This window comes from Leucopleurus acutus (genome assembly GCF_964270905.1).
Source record: "Leucopleurus acutus genome assembly, chromosome: 12".
In the NCBI taxonomy this organism is placed as follows: Eukaryota; Metazoa; Chordata; class Mammalia; order Artiodactyla; family Delphinidae; genus Leucopleurus; species Leucopleurus acutus.
The window spans coordinates 14,134,482-14,145,166 of NC_139154.1; the positions used below are offsets into that span (position 1 = coordinate 14,134,482).

General features: G+C 42.0%; 1 protein-coding gene across 1 annotated transcript in view; it reads right to left on the reverse strand.

The window, feature by feature from the left end:
- The window catches only part of LOC309970137 (immunoglobulin kappa light chain-like), a gene marked incomplete at its 5' end in the record, with an annotated part of 43,799 nt that extends 33,749 nt beyond the window's left edge, over nt 1-10,050 (reverse strand). The window contains one exon of the mRNA XM_082852407.1: nt 9,849-10,050. Coding sequence (XP_082708533.1) covers nt 9,849-10,050 — 202 coding nt within the window. The remainder of the gene's footprint in view (nt 1-9,848) is intronic.
- Between the last annotated feature and the right edge of the window lie 635 nt (nt 10,051-10,685).

The following is a 10,685-nucleotide window of genomic DNA, read 5'->3' on the forward strand; positions in this document are numbered from 1 at the left end:
TCCATTTTGAGTTTATTTTTGTGTATGGTGTTAGGGAGTGTTCTAATTTCATTCTTTTCCATGTAGCTGTCCAGTTTTCCCAGCACCACTTATTGAAGAGATTGTCTTTTCTCCATTGTATATCCTTGCCTCCTTTGTCATAGATTAGTTGACCATAGGTGCGTGGGTTTATCTCTGGACTTTTTATCTTGTTCCATTGATCTATATTTCTGTTTTTGTGCCAGTACCATATTGTCTTGATTACTGTAGCTTTATAGTATAGTCTGAAGTCAGGGAGTCTGATTCCTCCAGCTCCGTTTTTTTCCCCTCAAGACTGCTTTGGCTGTTTGGAGTCTTTTGTGTCTCCATACAAATTTTAAGACTTTTTGTTCTAGTTCCGTAAAAAATGCCATTGGTAATTTGATAGGGATTGCATTGAATCTGTACATTGCTTTGGGTAGTATAGTCATTTTCACAATATTGATTCTTCAAATCCAAGAACATGGTATATCTCTCCATCTGTTTGTGTTATCTTGAATTTCTTTCATCAGTGTCTTATAGTTTTCTGCATACAGGTCTTTTATCTCCCTAGGTAGGTTTATTCCTAGGTATTTTATTCTTTTTGTTGCAATGGTAAATGGGAGTGTTTCTATAATTTCTCTTTCAGATTTTTCACCATTAATGTATAGGAATGCAAGATATTTCTGTGCATTAATTTTGTATCCTGCAACTTTACCAAATTCATTGATTAGCTCTAGTAGTTTTCTGGTGGCATTTTTAGGATCCTCTATGTATAGTATCATGTCATCTGCAAAGAGTGACAGTTTTACTTCTTCTTTTCCAATTTGTATTCCTTTTATTTCTTTTTCTTCTCTGATTGCCGTGCTAGTATTTCCAAAAATATGCTGAATAATAGTGGTGAGAGTGGACATCCTTTTCTCGTTCCTGATCTTAGAGGAAATGCTTTCAGTTTTCACCATTGATAATGATTTTTGCTGTGGGTTTGTCATATACGGCCTTTATTATGTTGACGTAGGTTCCCTCTATGCCCATTTTCTGGAGAGTTTTTATCATAAATGGGTGTTGAATTTTGTCAAAAGCCTTTCCTGCATCTATTAAGATGATCATATGGTTTTTATTCTTCAATTTGTTAATATGGTGTATCACATTGATAGATTTGCATATATTGAAGAACGCTTGCATTCCTGGGATAAATCCCACTTGATCGTGGTGTATGATCCTTTTAATGTGCTGTTGGATTCTGTTTGCTAGTATTTTGTTGAGGATTTTTGCATCTATATTCATCAGTGATATTGGTCTGTAATTTTCTTTTTTTGTAGTATCTTTGTCTGGCTTTGGTATCAGGTGATGGTGGCCTCATAGAATGTGTTTGGGAGTGTTCCTTCCTCTGCAATTTTTTGGAAGAGTTGGAGAAGGATGGGTGTTAGCTCTTCTCTAAGTATTTGATAGAATTCACCTGTGAAGCCATCTGGTCCTGGACTTTTGTTTGTTGGAAGACTTTTAATCACAGTTTCAAGTTCATTACTTGTGATTTTTCTGTTCATATTTTCTGTTTCTTCCTGGTTCAGTCTTGGAAGGTTATACCTTTCTAAGAATTTGTCCATTTCTTCCAGGTTGTCCATTTTATTGGCATAGAGTTGCTTGTAGTAGTCTCTTAGGATGCTTTGTATTTCTGCGGCGTCTGTTGTAACTTCTCCTTTTTCATTTCTAATTTTATTGATTTGAGTCCTCTCCCTCTTTTTCTTGATGAGCCTGGCTAATGGTTTATCAATTTTGTTTATCTTCTCAAAGAACCAGCTTTTAGTTTTATTGATCTTTGCTATTGTTTTGTTTGTTTCTATTTCATTTATTTCTGCTCTGATCTTTATGATTTCTTTCCTTCTGTTAACTTTGGGTTTTGTTTGTTCTTCTTTCTCTAGTTCCTTTAGGTGTAAGGTTAGATTGTTTACTTGAGATTTTTCTTGTTTCTTGAGGTAGGCTTGTATAGCTATGAACTTCCCTCTTAGAACTGCTTTTGCTGCATCTCATAGGTTTTGGATCGTCGTGTTTACATTGTCATTTGTCTCTAGGTATTTCTTGATTTCCTCTTTGATTTCTTCAGTGATCTCTTGGTTATTTAGTAACGTATTGTTTAGCCTCCATGTGTTTGTGTTTTTTACGTTTATTTCCCTGTAATTCATTTCTAATCTCATAGCGTTGTGGTCAGAAAAGATGCTTGATATGATTTCAATTTTCTTAAATTTACTGAGGCTTGATTTGTGACCCAAGATGTGATCTATCCTGGAGATTGTTCCATGCACACTTGAGAAGAAAGTGTAATCTCTGTTTTTGGATGGAATGTCCTATAAATATCAATTAAATCTATCTGGTCTATTGTGTCATTTAAAGCTTCTGTTTCCTTATTTATTTTCATTTTGGATGATCTGTCCATTGGTGTAAGTGAGGTGTTAAAGTTCCCCACTATTACTGTGTTACTTTCGATTTCCTCTTTTATAGCTGTTAGCAGTTGCCTTATGTATTGAGGTGCTCCTGTGTTGGGTGCATATATATTTGTAATTGGTATATCTTCTTCTTGGATTGATCCCTTGATCATTATGTACTGTCCTTCCTAGTCTCCTGTAACATTCTTTATTTTAAAGTCTATTTTATCTGATATGAGTATAGCTACTCCAGCTTTCTTTTGATTTCTATTTGCAGGGAATATCTTTTTCCATCCCCTCACTTTCAGTCTGCATGTGTCCCTAGGTCTGAAGTGGGTCTCTTGTAGACAGCATATATATGGTCTTGTTTTTGTATCCATTCAGCAAGCCTGTGTCTTTTGGTTGGAGCATTTAATCCATTCATGTTTAAGGTAATTATCGATATGTATGCTCCTATGACCATTTTCTTAATTGTTTTGGGTTTGTTTTTGTAGGTCCTTTTCTTCTCTTGTGTTTCCCACTTAGAGAAGTTCTTTTAGCATTTGTTGTAGAGCTGGTTTGGTGGTGCTGAATTCTCTTAGCTTTTGCTTGTCTGTAAAGCTTTTGATTTCTCCATCGGATCTGAATGAGATCCTTGCCAGGTAGAGTAATCTTGGTTGTAGGTTCTTCCCTTTCATCACTTTCAGTATATCATGCCACTCCCTTCTGGCTTGTAGAGTTTGTGCTGAGAAATCAGCTGTTAACCTTATAGGAGTTCCCTTGTATGTTATTTGTCATTTTTCCCTTGCTGCTTTCAATAATTTTTCTTTGTCTTTAATTTTTGCCAATTTGATTACTATGTGTCTTGGCGTGTTTCTCCTTGGGTTTATCCTGTATGGGACTTGCTGCACTTCCTGGACTTGGGTGGCTCTTTCCTTTCCATGTTAGGGAAATTTTCGTCTATAATCTCTTCAGATATTTTCTCGGGTCCTTTCTCTCTCTCTCTCCTCCTTCTGGGACCCCTATAATGCGAATGTTGTTGTGTTTAATGTTGTCCCAGAGGTCTCTTAGGCTGTCTTCATTTCTTTTCATTCTTTTTTCTTTATTCTGTTCCACAGCAGTGAATTCCACCATTCTGTCTTCCAGGTCACTTATCCGTTCTTCTGCCTCAGTTATTCTGCTATTGATTCCTTCTAGTGTACTTTTCATTTCAGTTATTTTATTGTTCCTCCCTGTTTGTTTGTTCTTTAATTCTTCTAGGTCTTTGTTAAACATTTCTTGCATCTTCTCGATCTTTGCCTCCATTCTTTTTCTGAGGTCCTGGATCATCTTCACTATCATTATTCCGAATTCTTTTTCTGTAATTGTTTTTCTCCACTTCATTTAGTTGTTTTTCTGGGGTTTTATCTTGTTCCTTCATCTGGTATATAGCTCTCTGCCTTTTCGTCTTGTCTATCTTTCTGTGAATGTGGTTTTTGTTCCACAGGCTGCAGGATTGTAGTTCTTCTTGCTTCTGCTGTCTGCCCTCTGGTGGATGAGGCTATCTAAGAGGCTTGATGAGAGGGACTGGTGGTGGGTAGAGCTGACTGTTGCTCTGGTGGGCAGAGCTCAGTAAAGCTTTAATCCACTTGACTGTTGGGGCTGGGTTCCCTCCCTGTTGGTTGTTTGGCCCGAGGCAACCCAACACTGGAGCCTACCTGGGCTCTTTGGTGGGGCTGATGACAGACTCTGGGAGGGCTCACGCCAAGGAGTACTTCCCAGAACTTCTGCCGCCAGTGTCCTTGTCCCCACGGTGAAACAGAGCCACCCCCCGCCTCTGCAGGAGACCCTCCAACACTAGCAGGTAGGTCTGGTTCAGTCTCCCCCGGGCTCACTGCTCCTTCCTCTGGGTCTCGATGCGCACACTACTTTGTGTGTGCCCTCCAAGAGTGGAGTCTCTGCTTCCCCCTGTCCTGTCGAAGTCCTGCAATCAATTCCCACTAGGCTTCAAAGTCTGATTCTCTAGGAATTCCTCCTCCCATTGCCGGACCCCCCGGTTGGGAAGCCTGACATGGGGCTCAGGACCTTCACTCCAGTGGGTGGACTTCTGTGGTATAAGTGTTCGCCAGTCTGTGAGTCACCCACCCAGCAGTTATGGGATTTGATTTTATTGTGATTGCGCCCCTCCTACCGTCTCATTGTGGCTTCTCCTTTGTCTTTGGATGTGGGGTATCTTTTTTGGTGAGTTCCAGTGTCTTCCTGTCAATGATTGTCCAGCAGCTAGTTGTGATTCTGGTGTTCTCACAAGAGGGAGTGAGAGCACGTCCTTCTACTCCGCCATCTTGGTTCCTCCTCCTCTGATAACACTCTTATCCATTGTTTGTAGATTTTTTGATGATGGCCATTCTGACCAGTGTGAGGTGATACCTCACTATTGTTTTGATTGGCATTTCTCTAATAATAAGTGATGTTGAGCATCTTTTCATGTGCTTTTTGGCCATCTGTATGTCTTCTTTGGAGAAATGTCTATTTAGATCTTCTGCCCATTTTTTGATTGGGTTATTCTTTTTTTTGATATTGAGCTGCTTGTTTGTTTTTTGTTTGTTTGTTTTTGTTTCACAATAAGTGGTGAGGAGCTATTAGATATGGACATGTAAATCCCATGAGAAATTTGAATGAAATTCTGACCCATCTAATACCAGGCAAAAATATGAATTAGAGTATAGTCTTCATGTGAGAGGTAAAATACTGATGCTTCTAGAAGAAAGTATAGGAAGATATCTTTAGGCCCTAAAGGTAGGCAAAAATTTATTGAACAGAACACACACATAAACACATGAAGCAAACACAAGAGAACAAAAGAGATAATAGAGTGCTTTATAATTAAGAATTTCAAATGATATATAATTTATATATTATATATGATTCATATTACATAAATATGCATAAACATGTATAGGTAGATGTATAAAGAGTCATTCAACATGATTGGTCATCATGGAAATATAAATTTTAAATACAACATCACTTCAGGTTTACCAATACAGATTTTTAAAAAAAGTTTGACAATACCTCATATTGGAAAAGATTGCAGCGACTGGAACTTTTATACATGGTTGATGGATTTTAATATGTTCACCATTTTGGAAAACTATTTTGCAATTTTACCAAACCCATCCCAGTCCTATGACTTGGCACTTCCACTCTTAGGAACGTACCCAAGGGAAATGAGTACATAAGTCCACAAAAGACATTGAAAGAATATTCCAAAAACAACTATATTCATAAAAGCTGAAAACAACTCCTTAATTAAAGAATGAATAAATTAATTTTGATATATTCATATATAAGATATTCTGCAGTGAAAAGGAACAAATTACTGCCACACCACCAACATAAATGACGCTTAAAATATATTGGTCGAATAATTGACAGGAAGGTAAGGAGATTCCGCATATGCCCCCAGCCCAACACATGTACAGCCGCCCCCATTATCAACATCACTCACTAAAGTGGTACATCTTACAATTGATGGACCTACACTGACACATCAAGATCATTGAAAGTCCATAATTTACCTTAGAGTTCACTCTTGGTGTTGTACATTCTGTGTGTTTGGACAAATGTATAATGAAATGTTATACATCATTTTAATATTATACAGAGTATTTTCATAGCCCTGAAAAATCTCTGTGTTCTGCCTATTCATTTGTCCCCCACTGCACCCAATCTCTGGCAACCACTGACCTTTTTATTACCTCCAGCCTTTCCATTAAGAATGTCATATAGGGCTTCCCTGGTGGCGCAGTGGTTGAGAGTCCGCCTGCCGATGCAGGGGACACGGGTTCATGCCCTGGTCCGGGAGGATCCCACATGCATCGGAGCGGCTGGGCCCGTGGGGCCATGGCCGCTGGGCCTGCGCGTCCGGAGCCTGTGCTCCGCAATGGGAGGGGCCGCGGCAGTGAGAGGCCCACTTACCGCAAAAAAAAAAAAAAAAAAAAATAGTACATTTTTTTTGCTCGCGCAGGCTCAGCGGCCACGGCTCCCGGGCCCAGCCGCTCCGCGGCATGTGGGATCTTCACGGACCAGGGCACAAACCCGTGTCCCCTGCATCGGCAGGCAGACTCTCAACCACTGCGCCACCAAGAAAGCCCTTTCGTGTGCTTTTATATCACCTCTGAAATCCTCACTCTAGCTTACTCTGGACTTACCAGGTTGCCTGGTATCAGAGGCATGGGCTTTTCCTTAGCTACGCTGTTTCTTGCTTACTTTAGTGCAATAGCACAGCACAAATTTAATACCTTAATGATACACTGTCTTAGAGGGGATGCTTTTACTTTCTTTGTGGTCATTTTTCTTCTTAATGAGAATGTACAACCTTCATGCAACGATGTTTATTGAGCACCTTGAATATGCCAGGTACTCTTGTGTAATGCTGAGATACGTCAGTGCTCACAGGAAACAAATGTCCCTGACCCTATGGAGCTGAAATTCTACCAGAGAAAATCAGACTCTAAAGGGTAAACATCAAAAAGAGATACATAAACTTGGGAATTCCCTGGCAGTCCAGTGGTTAGGACTCCAAGTTTTCACTGCCAAGGGCAAGGGTGGAATCCCTGGTTGGAGAACTAAGATCCTGCAAGCCACAGGGTGTGACCAAAAATGTAAAAAAAGAAATAAGTAAAGTTGAGAAGTGCTTTGAAAAAAAGCGTGGAGCAGGATGTACTATTCATGCAGGATTGGGGTGATCGTTGAGAAGGGAAGCTTTGGGCTGAACTGACAGATGAGGCGTTAACACAACGCGTGTTTGGAGGAAAAGTTTTGCTGTCAGAGGGACCAGTGAGACCAGAGGTCCAAGGGCAGGACTGTGTGTGGCTTGTTCAAGGCAGAGCCAGGTGGCCAGTGAGGCTGCAGCTTAGTGAGTCAGTGGACAGAGCCATAGGAGACGGGGTCTGAGAAGTAACAGGGAGGGTCCTGGTCAGCTGGAACCTGACAGGCGTTTTAAGGATTTGAGCTTTTCCTCTGTGTGAAGTAGAATCTAGTGCAAGATTTGGAACAGAGGACAAGCTTAACTCACCTTTTAAAAGATTGCCCTGGCTGCTGCCTTGAGAATAGGCATGTTGATCTTTGGGGAGGCTGTGGCCCTTGTCCAGGTAAAAGATGCTGGAAGCTTGCACCAGGATGGGCAGTGAAGGTGGAGGTGATCAGGGGTGGTCAGATTTGGGATATATCGGAGATCTGGGATTGTTTGTCCACTTCTCTTTGCTCCAGGATTCCCAGCCTACTGTGTTGAGTACGCTGTAACTATAATCACTCTTAATTATTTATTTTTGAATGAGAATATTCCTTCTGCCTGTTGGCACTCAGGAAAAAGAATCATCATTTCCTCTTAGGTTTCCTTTGAGGAACCAAGATTGTACCTTTGTTTCACATCTCCTTTCCTGGTTTTCTCTGTCTTCTGCAAAGAGAAGGTCAATTTACTCCCTACTAAGAGTCTTAATCTCTGATCAAAAGGCCTCAGTCTAGTGTTTTCTCTATTGCTTGTATGTTATTTTCTTGTTGTTGTTGGGTTTTTTTTTTGTCATCATCTTAATAAAATAAAATATCACATTTTCCCTCTAGTTCTAAGTGATCAAATGTCATCTTAGTCACACTGATTAGTTTCAGAACTGTCAATGAAGGTACAAAAAGGTATTAAGAACCATATGCTAATGCCTATATATGGAATCTAAAGAAAAGAGTACTGATGAACCTAGTGACCAGTGGCAGGGCAGGAATAAAGACGCAGATGTAGAGAACAGACTGGAGGACACAGGAGGGGAAGGGGAAGCTGGGACAAAGTGAGAGAGTAGAATTGACATATATACACCACCAAATGTAAAATGGGTGGCTAGTGGGAAGCTGCTGCACAGCACAGGGAGATCAGCTCGGTGCTTTGTGACCACCTAGAGGGGTGGGATAGGGAGGTTGGGAGGAAGGCTCAAGAGGGAGGGGATATAGGGATATATGTATACATTTAGCTGATACGCTGTTGCACAGCAGAAACTAACACATCGTTGTAAAGCAATTATACTCCAACAAAGATTAAAAAAAAAAAAAAAAAAAAAGGTATTAAGAGATCCCAAACCCTGTCCTCAGCAAGTTACATGTGGAGCCTTGTCTAGTACCAGTGTCCTTGCCTCTCACAGAATCTTTCCAATCAGCTACCTACACAGAATCCTTCTGTGTTCTCATAATACTCACTCCCTTCTGTGAATCAGGTTTTCTGATTAGAATCTGTCCTTACTATCTGGATGACGTTGAACACATTTTATAACCTCTCTCTGCCACCGCGTTTTCTACTGGACGATGGGAATAAAACATCCTTCTCATACCAAGACTTAGCTCAATTCTTGGAACATAATAAGCATTTGATAAATATTGCAGCCATTCTTCTTTGTCGTCCTTAAATGTATAACTCAGACAGTTATGGTAGATCAGAAAAACATCGCTGCATGTTTCTGCAATGAAGACTGCAGTCTATTTCATCAAGCCTTGAATCAAGTTGGGTTTGGGTCTTACTTTGACAAACAGAATGTGGTTCAAAGAACCCTGTGCCAGTTCTGGATAGCGGGTCTCAAATAGTGTTGCAGCTTCCATCTCACCTCTTGAATGTAAGAAAGAAGATGTAGCCTATTAGAGGATGAGAGGTCACATGGAGGAAAACTGAGGCTCTGGGCAAACAGCCGGCACTGACCACCAGACATGTGAGAAGGCCATCCAGTGGCATGACAAGGATGGCTAGGGGAGTGGGACTGGTCCTTCCTGTGGGGAGGAGAATTGTTCAGAATTTTCTGTGCACAGTGATAATAAAAAGTAGCATTATTATTCATTTAAAATTCTCTATAGTCAATTCACTGTTTAGAGCCTGCACCTGAGGTGCAGGTCTCTCACCAACCTCCACTTCCCTTACACGTGCCTAAGGGAAAAACCAAGACTCCCTGCTCATCAACCAGAACCAATAGGCAGACTTGTGGCTGAGAACAGCTTGGACCTTTCAGCCCGGGTGACCTTCAGCTGACTGCAGCAGCACGGGTGAACCCCTGGCAAAGCAGCAGAGAAAGCACCCAGCCAGCCCACAGAATCACGAGAAATAATAAACTGTTGCTTTTTGAAGCTGTGATTTGGGGGGTGTTCTTTTATGCTGCCGTTGATAACGGAAATAACAACAAAATCAATTTAAAGCTTCTGTCTGGATCACAGCTTGGCTCCAGTCTCCTCCACCCTTTCCCCTACGTAGATCCAGTTTAAACGTGAGGTAATGAGTCTGAGCATACCCCTGCTTCACCCAGCACAGAAACTTAGACTCTGAGAACATGGGCATTAAAATATGGACATCTTACATCTCACACTGTGGCTTCTTGCAGGAAGCAGGTGTCTTTTCACCAAGTGGGCATCATTAGACCAGAAAGGATATTTTTATTTGAGGGCCTGTCACTGTGAGAGGTGGGCTGATGTGCTGCTGGCAGTAATACACCCCAACATCTTCAGCCTCTACTCCATGGATGGCGAGGGAGAAGTCAAAGCCAGAGCCACTTCCTTGGAACCTGGACGGGGTTCCTGAGGCCCGGGCAGAAGCTCCAAAGATGAGCAGCCTGGGAGGCTCCTTGGGTTTCTGTTGGTACCAGGCCATGGACGTACCTACCTCCACGCTGCTCTTACATGTCATGGAGACAAAGCTTCCTTGAGATGCTGCCAGGGTCTCTGGAGTCTGGGTCAGTGTGATCTGTCCCCAGCAGCCTGTAAGGACACCCCACCAAGGCAACGCAAAGTGTTACTTTTCTCAAAGACTCAGAATCCACATCGAAGTGGCTATTGATATGTCCTCAGGACAAGGGCAAGCTGTGAAAGGTGACGGAACATGGGGCAGGGGCTGAGGGATGAGTCCATTCATTCTGGTCTAAATGGGTCCCTGGTGCACCTCTAAGGAGAGGGTGGACATGGGGAGGGGGCATGGACAGAGGGTTCCATCGTCCTCAGGGGAAGAGGACAGGTTCCAGGTTCTTTGTGCCTCTGCCTCATTGTCAACCTTGGACTCTGCCTTGGATGCTAATAAGAGTTAAGTCAAAACAACTCTACAGGGAGCTTCCCTGGTGGCGCAGTGGTTGAGAATCTGCCTGTCTAATGCAGGGGACACGGGTTCGAGCCCTGGTCTGGGAAGATCCCACGTGCCGCGGAGCAACTGGGCCCGTGACCCCCAACTACTGAACCTGAGCGTCTGAAGCCTGTGCTCCGCAACAAGAGAGGCCGAGATAGTGAGAGGCCCGC